This window comes from Neopelma chrysocephalum, unplaced genomic scaffold (assembly GCF_003984885.1).
Source record: "Neopelma chrysocephalum unplaced genomic scaffold, ASM398488v2 Primary Assembly neopelma1_253, whole genome shotgun sequence".
NCBI classification, from domain to species: Eukaryota; Metazoa; Chordata; class Aves; order Passeriformes; family Pipridae; genus Neopelma; species Neopelma chrysocephalum.
Window position 1 is genome coordinate 913636 of NW_020897915.1, and position 14980 is coordinate 928615.

Genomic DNA, 14980 nt, shown 5'->3' on the forward strand with positions numbered 1-14980 from the left:
TGGAGCCCGGGCAGTGAGTGCAGAGCACACTCCCACTGTCACAAATACCTCCATCCACCCACGGAGCACATCCAGGTCCAAGTCCACTCGGGATCATTCCCCAGGGGTGAGCACACCCTGGTGTGTAACGTGGTGACAGTTATTCATCCAGCATGTATGAGCTGACTGGAAGCTTTAAATGAAAGTTGGAACTTGCATTTCTTGATTTGCCAGATGACACCCAACATACCAGTGCCTGGAGAACAACAGCTGCTTGGTGTGTAGGGAATTGCACCCCAACAACCGGAATTTTGTGCTTAACTTAGAAACAGGCAAGCCAATATTAATGAAAATAGGTATAGGACATTTCATCCTTCCTTAGATGCCAAAGGGTTCTCACTGCACAGAGACTCAGGGCAACCTTCCTATTAAGGGGGAAGGTGTCCCTACCCACAACAGGAGGTTATAATGAGATAATCTTTAAGGTCCCTTCCAATCCAAACCATTCTGTGATTCCATCTCTCCCTCTGGACAGTGTGGAGGCAGTCTGGACAGGCTGGTCAGTGAATCCATGGCAAAGCCTGTGCACAGAAATGGGTCTGGACTTGGCTGCAGAGACTTTGGGCACCTGCCTTCGCAACAGGAGAGCAGAACTAACACATCCTACAGCGTGGTCTAACTCTGCACTCACCACTTGGCAAGACCCCCTGGAATGGTTTTTCCAAACCTAAGAATTATGTAGATAAATATCACTTAGAATCATTGAATCATTAAGATGGGAAAAGCCCTCGGAGACCATTGAGTCCAACTGTTCCCCCAGCACTGCCAAGGCCACCACTATCCCATGTCCCCAAGTGCCACATCCACATGGCTTTTAAATCCCTCCAGGGATTGGGGACTCCACCACTGCCCTGGACAGCTTGTGCCAATGTCCCACCATTCTTAGAGTGCATAAATTTTCCTGATATTCAATCCAAACCTCTCCTGGCACAACTCAGTGTCCTTTCCTCTCGTCCTGTCCCTTGTTCCCTGGGAGCAGAGCCCAATCCCCATCCCGGCTCCCCCCTCCTGTCAGGGAGTTGCAGAGCCAGAAGGTCCCCACTGAGCCTCCTTTTCTCCAGGCTGAACCCCCCAGCTCCCTCAGCTGATCCTCCTAGGACTTGATCCCCCCTAAAATATTCAACCCAAGTGTTTTGCGTTTGCAGGACCCCAGCAATTAACATAACTGGATCAGGATGCCCATGTTTCATCTCTACCAGTGCACAGGAGTTGCAGAGACAACTCATCTGAGGAATCCAGAGGAATGGAGAATCCCACAGCTGAAGTCAGGATAAAGCACTGGGCACACACTGCACTGTTCTGCTCACAGATGTAAGGATCACTTTTGGACCATGGGCTAAGAAGAGCTTGTTCTCAAGCCTTCAAGTGGGTAAATAATTTTGTTTCCACTCTTCACTGCTGCCATTTTTACCTCCCTGGGAGGGTGAAGGTGTGAGCAAAGGCAGCAGCACTGGCCAGCTCAGTGTGAACTGCCCTGCAAGCCTCTCTGTGGAAATGTAATCATGAGTGATGCCCAAACTTGGGACTTCACACTAATGCCAAGTCCTGGAGTCTGTGTTATCCACCTTATCCCATCAAACTCCTGAAAAGTGTATAAAAACACCAGTTTGGGGGTCACTTACCACATCCATGTGGGCCAATCTAGCACAGGGATTGTTCAGAGGCAGGGAAAACTCACAGGCGAAAAACAGTCCCACTCCTCCTCTGGAACAAGCAAGACCAGATCCCTTCTCTCTTAATCACTAAAGAATTTGTGAACATGCAACACCTGAGGCTGACATGCTACACCAGAGCCATGGTTACATCCACATTTAATATCCCTTTTTTACAGGCTGCAAAAATCACAAAAAAAGGAAGAGGAAAAACACTCACAGAAGTCAAGTAATTCTGATTTTATATTCAGGCTTTGCAAAATCAAGGATGTCCTATTTTTACTATTCATTCAAGGCAAAAGTCTACACAGGCATGTCAAAAGCAGGAATTGAAAAACAGTGAACACAACAGTCTTGAAAATACGTTTAATGTCTAATCTTATACAAAAGTGACAGCATTTTCAAAAAAATATCAAATCCTGTATTTATAGCTTCTCACTATCATACAGCAATATTTGTTTCATCTAAAGAAAATACAGCAGCAGGTGATAATCTATACTTTAAAGATGTGATTGCTTATATTCTGTATTGTAAACAAATGCAGTATGTCAACCTCAAAGCACAAGTCAAAACGAACTTCTCAGCAGTTGAACTCAAATGATGCATAGAAATGTACAAATTCCATTGCAAAAGCTTCAGGCCAGAAGTTGCTCACACTTGACATAACATGTGATAAAGTTACTACACGGTATATAGTGACACCTTGAGTTTTTACACAATAGATTAACAGGAAATACCCTTTTCACTGCTATGCAAAGAACTCTGCTCACAAAAACAAAGGGGTTATGAAACAGTTTTCATGACCTCAAGAAATACGAATATACATTGAAAAACATCCCATATATATTGAATTTTAGCCTAAATGTTCCAGTAATAAATCCTGCCTATTTCAGGAAGAACCTAGAAGTCTAGTTACTTTTACAAAACCCCTTTCCAAAAAGCATTACTTGCTACTTTTGCTTTATCCTTTCCTACCTCTTCCCATTCCCTGCAGAGACATACGGCCAGTGCAATTCCAGCTGGAGTGCTGCTACTGCATGATCCATTCATTTGGAATAAATGTGTTTTCATTACATTGATTTATACTCTAAGGCTGCAGGTATCAAAAAAAGCACTTCAGCAAATGCAGTCCATGTTTCTTATGTTAGTTTTTAGTTAGTCTTGCCAAGATCTAAGCCAAGACTGCTTGGGGGGGGGCAACTGGGGTTTGTTTAAGGTTAGTGGAGACTCGTACTTTTGGTTCCTATTCCTAAGGTTAAGTTGCTGGGTTTTAGGTTGAAATGTTAAGTATTTTTGTTCAGCTCCAGTATTGCCTTCCTAAAACAAAAAATGCACATTCCTTTGCTATCAGCTTTCATGACGTTAAGATTAAAACAGGCATAGCTCAGCTGGCTGCTTCCTCCTGCACAAATACTGTAGGATTTTGCCATAAAGGCTACAACTACCAACAAGAGTCACCACCAGGTCACCCCACGTGTTTTTAAGGTGTCCATCACATGCATGCAGGAAGCCACGAAGGTACTGGAAGAGAATTAAACTCATTTTCACAGTTCCATGATACAAAGACTCCCTAATGAGCTACCATGTGAAGCGAAAATCTGTTCCTAATTCTACCCACAGAGGCTAAGTTAGGAGATCCCCCAGCTGGGGATGAAACAAACTGTCTGTGGCCCAAGCCTAGGCCATGAAGTACCACCAAGAGGGCCAGGGCTCCTGGCTGACACGTGGCTGTGTCTTGGCAAACCCCTTGGATGTGCTTTGCACAGATATGGCAAGAACACGAAAACTCACGGCAGCGCCCCTTCGGAGGCCGGGGGGGGGGCAGCTACACAGCAGTGCACAGGCTTCCTGACATTCAATCTCTCCCAAATTCCACTGACTCCGTGAGGTATGCACACACCCAGGTGAGAACAGGGGGCTGCTCCCAGGATAACATCCAGCAGAGCCCCAAGGAGACCCCCCTCGTCCTCAACAAGGATCTCTGTAGCCGACGGAACCGTCGCGCCAAAAACTGCTGGGAAGGGGATGGTCAGGGTGGGGGGTTTTTTTTTCACCTTTTAAGCTCAAGTTCAGTTTCCAGGGATCCGAAACAGTCTGCTGGGTTTGCACAGCCCAGCAACCAAGTCAGAATTTGAAATGACTAGAACCCAGGTCAGAAATAGGGAAGTACCTACGAGGGGATCGGTTTCTCTTTACACGGACCAAGCCAAACTTCCAACCACCACAGAATGAGAACTGGCAACGGGAACGTCCTCATTGGCATGCACAAAAAACTCACATTTGCTGATTCAAAGTTAAAACTGCACATCCAGGTTATTCCACTTGCACAGAAATGCCTGTTTGGGAAACACCAACCCCCCGGTGGCTGACAAGTCACACCGAGGGTCTCAAACGCGGCTCCTTCTCCTCCGTAGTCCCAGACTGAGGAATTGGTTTGAGTATGTACAAAATGCTGAGAAAACCTCGGAGTTCACATGCTCTGTCTCGTTACAGTTACTGTAGCACGTTCAGGAATTAGGTTTCTTGACTAAAATGTTGAAACACCTTATTTATTGACATTTTAGAATAACCTGAAAATAGACAAAATATGACTATCCATCCGTTTGGTCGCCAGCACGAGTCTGGCGACAAGACTTAAAGCATTAATGGAAATTTAAGAATTAACTTTTTGTTTTTAACTCCGTGGGCCTGATTCTTTACAATCCTTACACGGCAACTCCCGTTTTGTTTTTCCAAGGAATGCTTGCAAGGTTAAGAACCACAGATGTTAGTTGACTTCTTCTCTTTGTAATTCGCTTTATTAAACCAAACAATTATGCCAGCATATGAGCAAGGTAAATTGATGTAAACTGCTCCTTCATACCTCAGATGCACATACAAGAGGCAATACTCTTCATAGCCCCAAACATTACTGAAACAAAAACTGTAAAAATCTCTGTAAGTAGTGGATGAAGGTGGAAAACTACAGTATTTTGTTGCCCAGAATGTGTTCAACGGTAAGGCTGCAAGAGACAATAACTCATGGTCAGTACAGGCTTTTCACACAGCAATACATTCACAGTTATAAAAATTCTTAATTAAGAAGAAATTTATGCTCATAAATTTGTTACCCCCTCCCTATGTGCCTTAGAAGCAACCTCTCTAGGTAAAAGAGACTGGAACACCTTTTATTTTTGAAATTATTACAAGGTTTCCCCTCTCCCCCCATTTTTTGGCTTTTAGAGGCTTTCCAAGTAGTGGAAGACCACTGTAATGAGAGACATGCCCCAAAACTTGACATAATATCACTATTCTAGTATATATCATATTTAAGAAGTTGGCTGTTATCCCACTGACTACAGGAATAACACAGGTGTGCTCAAATTCCTTACCTGCACTAATAGATTTGTGCTACTGAACTATAAAAATATTAATTCAGAGCAATTCAAGACCAAAACTAAATACTCACATGGGGGCCACCAGGCATTGACGGAGCACCAGCAGGACCAGATGGCACTTGAAAAGGATTAGGGGGCGTAGGATATAGTCCTGGAGCTGGATATGATCCTGTGGGTGGAGGGAATGGCCCTGGCGGTGAAGGTCCCCACGTTCCAGGCGGGACCGTGCCCCACGGCACCGTCGGCGCGGCCCCTGGAGTCTGGGTAGGAGCGGAATATGGCCCAGGGGGTGGATATGGCATGCTGGGAGCAGGATACTGCCCTCCCATTGTTGGTCCCCATGCTCCGGAGGGCATGGATCCCCATGGCCCAACGGGAGCAGGAGGCGCAGCCGGCTCCGTTGGACCTCCGTAAGGTCTTGGAAGCTCTGGAAAGGGCATATTTGGTGGCGGATACTGCCCTGGCGGGACAGGACCTGGCACAGTTGGGGGTGGATACGGACCACCAGGAGGAGGGCAGGAGGGTCCGGTAGGAGGAGGAGGAAATGGAGCAGGCGGTCCCGGGGGCATTGAAGGATACATTCCCGTGGGAGGAGGTCCGAAGGGCACACTGGAAGCGGATGTGTTTGGTGGCAGTCCCGTCGGTGTCATAGGGGGGGCGCTGGGGTTATTCCAAGGGTTGGAAGCCGGCCAGCCCTGCGGAGGCTGCCCGGGCTGCTGGCCAGGCTTGGAGCTGCTCACTTTGGAGGTTTTAGCAGGCGACTGGTCTGGTAAAGCATCTGCCAACTGGAAGACAAAGCGCCGGTGAGAGCGGAACGTGCCGACCGGAATTCCCAGCTGCAGACATCCCGCCCACCGCGTGCCCACGCTCCAGCTGCCAAAATGGGAGGAGAAGAGTTCTCTGTGGCTGCACAGACATGGTTACATTCATCCTTGTGCAGGTTCTGTCACTAAGGTAGCACAGGGCATTCTGACTTGCCACAGTTAGAAATCCAAGGATAAAAGGCCACCTACCACACGGAACAACAAGCAATTGCAGCACAAACCTGGGAACATTTTCCTATGTTTCCATTACAGCTACTCTGATGCCTTTAAAGCACAGCTCCTTTGTTAATGTCACAGAAGAGAACCCACGAGGCACCCAGCAGCTTCCAGTGTTTAGTCCAGGGATTGCTACATTTACCCAGAAGGAAAACACCACGACTGCAGTACAGAGGAAATCACCTCTCAGCTCTCAGCTCCCCTTCTCCTCCAAAAACTGTGTCAGCTTTTAGAAAGAAGGAACACAACTGGCTGATCTTCAGGAAAGAAAAACTGTTACTTACCGAAAAATCATCAGTTCCAGACATTGTGCTGAAAAGTAAGGTAAGATAAAGTGAAATTTGTTGAAAATAATAGAGGTATTTTTAAGCAAGAGTTCATGAGACGCCTACGCTGGTCTCGCTGGAAGCACAGGAAGTGTGGAACTGGCAGCACCTCTTGGTGCCTTGGTTTCAGTGACTCTGGCCCACACCAGATCCAAGCTTAGCAGTGTCCTGTGCCCAGGGGATGCTTTGGGGATCCCTGGGTACGAGGTAATGGAAATAAAATTTACAGGGATGCCTTGGAAGTATTCCGGGTGTTTTCTAAACTGGGATTTGGAAAAGGTATGGCAGGATTCTTGCAGATGGAGTCAATGCATCTAAACCAAAACATTATTAAATCACAGAATCGTGGAACGGTTTGGGTTGGAAAAGACCTTAAAGATCATTTAGTTCCAACTCCCCTGCCATGGGCAGGGACACCTTGCACTAGACCAGGTTGCTCCAAGCTCCAAGTCCAACCTGGCCTTGGACACTTCCAGGGATGGGGCAGCCACAGCTTCTCTGGGCAACCTGTGCCAGGGCCTCACCACCCTCACAGCCAACAATTCCTTCCCAACATCCCATTCAATCCTGCCCTCTGGCAGTGGGAAGCCATTCCCCCTTGTCCTGTCCCTCCAGGCCCTTGTCCAAAGTCCCTCTCCAGCTCTCCTGGAGCTCCTTTAGGCACTGGAAGGGGCTCTCAGGTCTCCCTGGAGCCTTCTCTTCTCCAGGTGAACACCCCCAGCTCTCCCAGCCTGGCTCCAGAGCAGAGGGGCTCCAGCCCTCGGAGCGTCTCCATGACCTCCTCTGGACTCACTCCAGCAGCTCCACATCCTTATGCTGGGGAGCCCCAGAGCTGGAATCCCCACACAGATCTTATTGTCAGAAGTGAAAGAACTATAATTTGCTGATGCTTTATCCTCCAAGTGTTCCACAAAACACTAAAGGCAGTGGATGCTCTTATTTACCTTCACTGGCTCCAGCAGCTGACCACAGGCCTGGCAAAGGTGTCATTAATGTGTAACCAACTTCCAACCCCTCCACACTTCCAAGCAGCACTGAAAACAGGAACCACTGAGCCATGTTCTGCCTTTTCATGAAGGCAACTACTGCACTTGGGGCTTTCCAGAGCTTCACCACAGTGATCCCTGACTGGCTCTGTCAATCCTGACGAGCCACACAAAAGGGCAAAGTTCTGTTTGGTTTGACTGACAACAAACACTGACTAGAGGTGAGGAACTGTTAAAAAGGTGACCAAGAGCAGGAGAATCAGGTGGACACGCCAGAAGGTTTTAGGGGAGAGTGTAGGAGACAGAGAGGAGCATAAGAGGAGGAAAAATGCAAAAATATAAGTCAAGAGTACAAGTACTACCGCCAGGTTGACCCCTGGTCTCCCTTGTTGATGGTGAAGACCTGACCCCTAACACTGAGAGGGGTCTCAGGGATGGAGGCAGGGACAGACAGCCCAGATCAAATAGGTTTATAAGCTCCATTAGGCTAATGAATATGCATATTATTTGCATTATGTGATTTATACAATGTGATTTATACAGTCTCCTCTGAAACTGCACTGTAAGTTTATTACTGCCTACACAACTTCCTAATATTAGGATAGTTCTGGCCATTTAGCTCAGCATCCCATTTCATCTTAACAATGACCCCTAGGGAGGAACAAGAACAGGGATGGCAATCACCCCAACACTTCCATGATTCCAAACTCAGACACTTCCTAAGTTACAGGCAATTTGTGTGGAGTAACAACCCTCAAATAACTCATTTTTCACAAAGGTGTCCAATTACCCCAGTTGGATATGGGGATGTCCCATATCCCTGCCTCAGTGCTGTTCCTAAAACACCCACTGACAAGGAACTCCATGGGCTGCTATTTGTTGCACAAAAAGGCACCTTTTTTTTGCTCTAAATCTGGATTTTACTGGTTTCAGTTGTTGCTCCTCCAATCTTGCAGGGTAGGAAATCAAGTCTGTCTGTGTCCACCTTTCCATGTGGATCATTATCCTGCAGATTTTTAGCACCTTCTTTCAGCTGTCCCTTCTCCAGGCTGAGCTCCAGCTCATTCCACTGACCCTTGTGCAGCAGCTATTCCAAGCCTTTCATTATTCTCCCTGCCTCTCTTTGAGGCTTTTCCAAGTCTTTTGTATCTCTTGGGATGAATGACAAGGAAAAAACCACAAGAGAACTGAAGATGTGGGATAACCAGTGATTTATACAGTTTCATAGTTATGCCCTGGTTTGTCTTCTATTTCCTTCCTAATACTTCTTAATGTTCCATCTGCTTTTTGATTCCTGTGGAACTGACACTTCTGTGGCAGTATTTCATTCCCCGGTGTTAAGGGTCAGCCCATCATTTTATATATGAAATTATATGCACCACTCTACATTTATCTACTCTGAATTACATCAGATTTATCACCATTGAATTATATCTGCCAATTTATTACCTAATCCTTACTTTCCTGAATGGCTTTATATCAACAAGACACTGCTCATCCCATTTCCCAAGTTATTTATGACCACAAGGAGCAACCCAGACCTCTGTGGAAACACAGTGAACTTTTCAAGTTATACCTAATAATTTAAATAAACCTTTTGAGAAACACACCTAATAATTTAAATAAACCTTTAAGAAATACCCACTAATTTAAATAAACCTTTCAGGAAATACCCCTTAATTTAAATAAGCCTTTTAAGAAATACATATCTACAAAGTTAACACCTGGGTGGAATTCAGTGGCTAACTGCATCAATCTGAAGGTTTGTTAAAGCTCCAGCATTAATTTATAATAGCAGTAGCTCCTTCAAGTAAGGAATCTTTGTCTCAGATCAGGGACACTGTTCAGATCAATGACTACTTGCTTAAAATTGAGGAAGCAACTGAACTACATCAGGAAAGTGGTTTCTGCTCCCATTATTACCAGCTCAGATGTTCCAGAGACATCAACCAGAAAAAAACCCTCAATTTCTCCTCAATAAATAGCTTTTAAGTCAAGAGTTCATTAGTTTTTGCAATGATCCACACTCAAAAATAATAAGTTGACATGTGCTTTTTAGTGGCACTGGAGTTCAATTTACCTCTGTGGGCACAGAAGTTATTTAATAAAACCCACAAAATATAAGAAATCACTCATTAATGTAGATACAAGTAAAAAAACCCCATAAGTGCACATGTAAATGTAGTAGTGATAATAATAATAATTAAAAATCATGATATCAAAAAGCAACCCCAAAACAGGCCAAGAGAATCCTCCTTTCTTTAGGGAGGTGGAGAGATGGGATAAAACCAACTGAAAAACAGATCTACAAGAGATCAAAAAAAAGCCCTGAGAAGAAGTTGGAACATTTGCTGCAAAGGGGAGAAGGAAAAGAGGTGATAAACCTAAAGGAGAACTCAGAAGAAAATCCTGTGATCTGTCACAAAAGTGACAGAGAGGAGTAAATTCAAGCCAAGCAGTGGATGAACACAGCTGAAACAGGCCTGATCACCAAATATCAGCTAATATCCCCAATAATATTTGTTAGCAGACAATTCCCAAATATTTCCGTGCCATGAAAATGAAGGGAACAATTCTGCTGCACGATTTATGGGGGAAAAAAAAAAGGTAGTTAAGCATATCTTATAATGAGATTTAGTGGCTTTTTTACTTTGGCAAGCAGACAAGAGCAACATTTGTTGGCAACATTTGGGATAACTGAGCCCATGCCAAGCATGTCAAGGATCCTCTTGCAGACAGGATGGCCTATTTCAGGGATGTTTTTTAAACAGACATTTAATCTGGGTACTGCCACCTTCATTTCATAGGAAAGAAACTGAAATTACCCCTTAGACACGTTCAGACAACAGATGAACTCATCTGTACTTGAATCTGGAATCTATATTCCATTCAGGTTGTTCGACACCAAAAGAATTTCGGTCGAAACCTTACAGAAATATCAATTATATTCATAAAAGTATTGCCCAAGGCACTCACGTGCTCACAGATTACTCTGCCAGACTGCAGACCTACAAGTAACTAAATTTTGAAGTCCCTCCCTGGTCACAGGTGGGCTCAAGAGTTTAGGAAAAACCCCACTGAGTGGCGCCTTGATGGGATTTTTAGGGTCAGTGAATTAATAAATGGACTCTCATTTTCTCTCTAAGCTTTCCTAGTGCACTGAGAAGAGCAGAGAAAAGCCCATTTGTGTAACAGACTTTAAACTCTACCCCAAATTATCCTTTCCTGGAGTTGGGATGAAGGAAGAGCAAGTGGAAGAAGGAGGGTTCAGCTGGCAGGGAGCAGAGAGACAGCAGAGTTGGCAGCACTCAAACCCAAGTCCTGCTGCATCCACTGTGCTGTAAGATAAGATTTCCTTTGTTTTCCCAAGGCCAACGCCCCTGGAAACATCCCTGGCTTTCCAGAAGCCCAGAGCCTGCCAACTCCAGGTCCAGCTGGTCAGGGCACCACTTCCCAGCCACCTCTGAGGACACACATGGCCAGAAGCACCAAACGGAAGAGAAGGATGGAGAGAGGTCATCCACGTCTGCAAAAAAAGGCCTCCAGGAGCTCAATCCCTCTCATCCTTTATCCTGGAGAGCCATGAGAGGGATGAAGGACTTCACTGCACCTGCCCAGAAACCACACACAGCAAAATCTTCAGGCCACAGGCCAAGGCCTCTTGGACACCCAGGAGCTGCTCCCGAAAATTAACAGCAGGGAGGTGAGAGGAGCGAGGCTGCTGGGCTCTGTGCCACAGGCTGGGAAGAGAAAGGCTGGGAAGCACAACTCCAACATGGCACTGGCAGGAGAGTTCGACCAACAGTGCTCACAACCAAGTGGTGACCTGCTGAGAGGTCTGAAATCCCTGTTTCTGGAAGTATGGTGCCATGTGTGCTGTGCTAAATCCGTCCTACAAACAGCTTCCACAACAAAACAGCTCCACAGTGTTTTTGGAAGCTCTAAACCCTCTCTGATCTCATCCATCCCACCAAAACTGGTAGATCTAGTAGCACTTTTTCCCATGCTCTCCCCTTTCCTGGCTTTTATCCACCACCAGTCCTTAGGAACTCTCATTAGAAAGAGCTGTCCAAAGCACTTTTTCTTCCTTACCCAAAACTAAGCATCAACTGCTTTCCCATTTCTTTGAGTTGTGTGACATTTTTCCAACACTTGATGTGCCAGATTTAGTTCCTGTCTCCAAGATCATCTTTCAAACCCAGGAAAAAAAAAAGGCTTTCTGGATGCAACAGGCTGTGCTGCATTTCCACTGGGTGGCACAGCTCCCTCGGCAGAGAGGTTCCTTTGTCACTCCAAACATGACTAATTCCTACCAGCATAACCTCATCCACAACAGGATTCCTGCCCACATAAGTGTAACTACCCAACATAGCACTCGGAGAAAATGGAAGAGACACCAAATCTTTGACGGCTTCGAAATGTTTTCTAAAATATGCAAATTTCTGCAGCTTCAGGCGTTAAATATCAACACTTTAGAGCTGGCCTTTATGGCATCATGGAATGGTTTAGGTTGGAAGGGATCTTAGAGATCACCCAGTCCAACCCCCTGCCAACGGCAGGAACACTTTCCACTAGCCCAGGTTGCTCCAAGCCCTGGGCTGGAACACTTCCAGGGATGGGGCAGCCACAGCTTCACTGGGCAACCTGTGCCAGGGCCTCACCACCCTCACAGCCAGGAATTCCTTCCCAATATCCCATCTCACCCTGCCCTCTGGCAGTGGGAAGCCATTCCCCCTTGTCCTGTCCCTCCAGGCCCTTGTCTAAAGTCCCTCTCCAGCTCTCTTTTATCTCTCTTCAGGTACTGGAAGGCCACCATTAGCCTGGAGCCTCCTCTTTTCTAGGCTAAACAATCCCAATTCTCTCAGCCTTTCCTCATGGGAGAGGTGCTCCATCCCTCTGATCATCTTGGTGGCCTCCTCTGGCCCTTTCCCCAACTTTAATGCTTCCTCATATGCCATAAATCCTTTGGTCTGCCCTGGGTGTTTATCCAGTGGGAAAACAAAGTCAACTGGCAAACTAAACCAACAGCTACATCATCAGTAGCTCCATGAGGTTTGGTGATATTCCTGCTCCTTCCCATGTCTGTTCTGACTGACAAAAAGGGACAAAAGGCAGACCTTTAGTTTTCAGACTTCCAGGCTGGATTTCAGTAGGAGCAACAACCCAATTGTGGCATTTGCTATAAATTATCAACCACCAGAAAAAAAGTCTTCCAAACAGAGGTCCTGGCAGTTTCCAAGAGCTGTAAGACATAAAGCCATAAGGATCTGTGATCTGTTCCAGCTTTCCAGCCACAACAGGCCACTCAAGTCACAGCCCTGATCGCTTCCCTGGTCCCCACAGCACAGCCAGCTGGTCCCACACCCTGCAGACAGGGATCCCTGTGGAGGTGCCTTGTTTGTGTGCCAGCTGGGACACATCAGGGCAGAACAGAAAGTCCCCACTGCCAAAGGTTCCTCCTGTCCACAGCATCCAGCCCTGTGGATCCTGCACAAGGTGCATTAGTCCAGCAGCCTGGAATAACTAAAACTGATCTTTCAGACTTGCCTCTGAATTTTGTTGAGAGCTACAGAGCTCATTCTCATCCCAGAATCCCAGACTGGTTTGGGGTGAAAAGGACCTTAAAGATCATCCAGTTCCACCCCCTGCTGTGGGCAGGGACACCTTCCACTAGGCCAGGTTGCTCCAAGCCCCGTCCAACCTGGCCTTGGACACTTCCAGGGATGAGGCAGCCACAGCTTCTCTGGGCAACCTGTGCTAGGGCCTCCGTACCCTCACAGCCAACAATTCCTTCCCAATATCCAATCTAAATCTACTCTCTTCCAGTTTTAGTTAGTAAAAACACCAAAACCATGTGTCACATCGCAGTTGAAGCCTCACCTCTGACACACAAACCCCACAGAAACCTTTCTGCTCCTCAGCAAAGGGTCCTTCACAGGAAACCTCCCCCTTTCCAGGATCCAATCTCACAACTGGCACCTTTCACATCTCCCTCTGGCACTGCTAGAATGCACTTGGACGAACTCAAGCTCCAAGAAGAACATCCCAAATGCTTTCCAGGAGCGGCTGACATTCCCCACGGGTTTTTCCATCAGCCACAGATCTCCGGGGCCTCGGGAAGGGCAGTTTCAGGGCGTGTCAGTTTTGCTTCAAAACAGACAAAGCAGCCTCCTTTGTTCCGACATCCCCTGACAATGAGGCTGAGCAGCCCCGGATCAGCACCGAATTCACCCGGGAACAAGTTCTCCCTTGGAAATTAAACCTGCCAGGCCGGCAGCTCTCAGGAGGCACCGATACCACACAGTGCTGGCCCGCCCTAGAGCCTAAAGTATACGTGAAAATTTGATAAAATCAACCAACTACGAAACCCTGACTTTCCTGAGCCCTCCCTTAGGGAGGAACCTCTCAGTTAAAACCACTTGTACGCAGTTTACGCTTATTTATAAATTACGACCAGGCAGCACAAATAAAAGCTGACGAAATATCCCACCCAGCCAAGCCAGCGCCGCCACCAGTGCCACAACCAACCCCCTGGTGCTCCGCAGGGCCCGGCACCGCCCGCCCCCCGCATCCCGGGCGGCACCTCCAGGGGGGAGGGTGCGAGGCGGGGCCGCCCCCCCCCCGCCCCTCCGCGCTGCCTCCCGCGGGCGCGGGGCCCGTGTGCGCGGCGGGGCGGCCCCGCGGTACCTGTTTTGGGGGAGCCGGCCCAGGCCCGGAGCGACGCGGCGGCCGCAGCTCCACCGCCACCGCGACGGCGCCGGAACCGGAACTGCGTCACGGGGGACACGCCCACACCGGGGGGCACCGGCGGCGCGCTCGGGCACGCCCCCTCCGCGCCGCAGGCCCCGCCCACCCACGGCGTGACCACGCCCACTCCGCATCCCACCCATTCGTCTCTGAGTCGTTGGCCACGCCCATCGCCCTCTCACCACGCCCCATTCCCTCATAAGCCGCGCCTACACCTGAACACGCCCCCTTCCCTTAACATCCATTCCATAGGCCACGCCCATCGGGTTTGACCACGCCCCCGCAGCAGCTCTGTGTCTGACCACGCCCCCTCTCTCCTCAGGCCCCGCCCCCTCGGTCTTGGCCGCGCCGCCTCCCCCCCTGAGGGGGTCACGTAACAACGCGCGAGAGCGCGCGGGGGGGGGGTGGTGTCACGTGACTCCTCCCCTGAGGGGTGGGCGCGGCCCCTGAGCGGCCCCGGCCCTGGGTTCCCCCCCCGGCCTTGTCCGTGAGGCTCTGTTTTCATCCCTTTAGTTTTAATAAAAAAATTAAGTAGTAACTTGTGTTTTTTTGTCCCTTGCCCACCCATGAACCAAAATCTGTACAGTTCAAGACCAAGACCAGTCACAGAAACCAAAAACAAACCCCCAAAAAGACCCAAGAAAGCAAAGCGCTTGCGGTTCTGTCTGTTCAGCGCCTTAGGGGGAAAAAAAAAGTCAAGAAATTCAAGAAATTCAAATTTTCTTCTTATGTACGAGCAAAATGGCCGCGGATGGTTCCAGTAAAAGCACATTGGACATTGATTTCTCCAGACCTGTGTCCGACAAGCACCAG

At 47.8% G+C, this 14980-nt stretch overlaps 1 protein-coding gene across 2 annotated transcripts; it reads right to left on the reverse strand.

Moving 5' to 3' along the window:
• Positions 1 to 1921: 1921 nt before the first annotated feature.
• MAPK1IP1L (mitogen-activated protein kinase 1 interacting protein 1 like) lies at positions 1922 to 14208 on the reverse strand. Of its 2 annotated transcripts, none has more exons than XM_027704030.1 (4): positions 14108 to 14208; positions 6393 to 6420; positions 5140 to 5853; positions 1922 to 4693 (listed from the first exon to the last, which is right to left on the reverse strand). In XM_027704030.1, exons 2-4 carry the CDS (start codon positions 6414 to 6416, stop codon positions 4682 to 4684), a joined length of 750 nt encoding a protein of 249 aa, XP_027559831.1. In that variant the 5' UTR covers positions 6417 to 6420; positions 14108 to 14208; the 3' UTR covers positions 1922 to 4681. The 2 variants fall into 2 exon arrangements, with proteins under 2 accessions (XP_027559831.1, XP_027559832.1); XM_027704031.1 differs by lacking the exon at positions 14108 to 14208 and adding an exon at positions 7379 to 9902.
• Positions 14209 to 14980: the final 772 nt, after the last annotated feature.

What these genes read in the sequence shown, in the direction of transcription:
- MAPK1IP1L (XM_027704030.1), bottom strand. Translation starts at nt 6,416, where the DNA reads ATGTCTGGAACTGATGATTTTTCG. An exon ending in CTGGAACTGATGATTTTTCG is followed by an intron (nt 5,854 to 6,392) that starts GTAAGTAACAGT and finishes TTTGTCTTCCAG; the next exon opens with TTGGCAGATGCTTTACCAGA.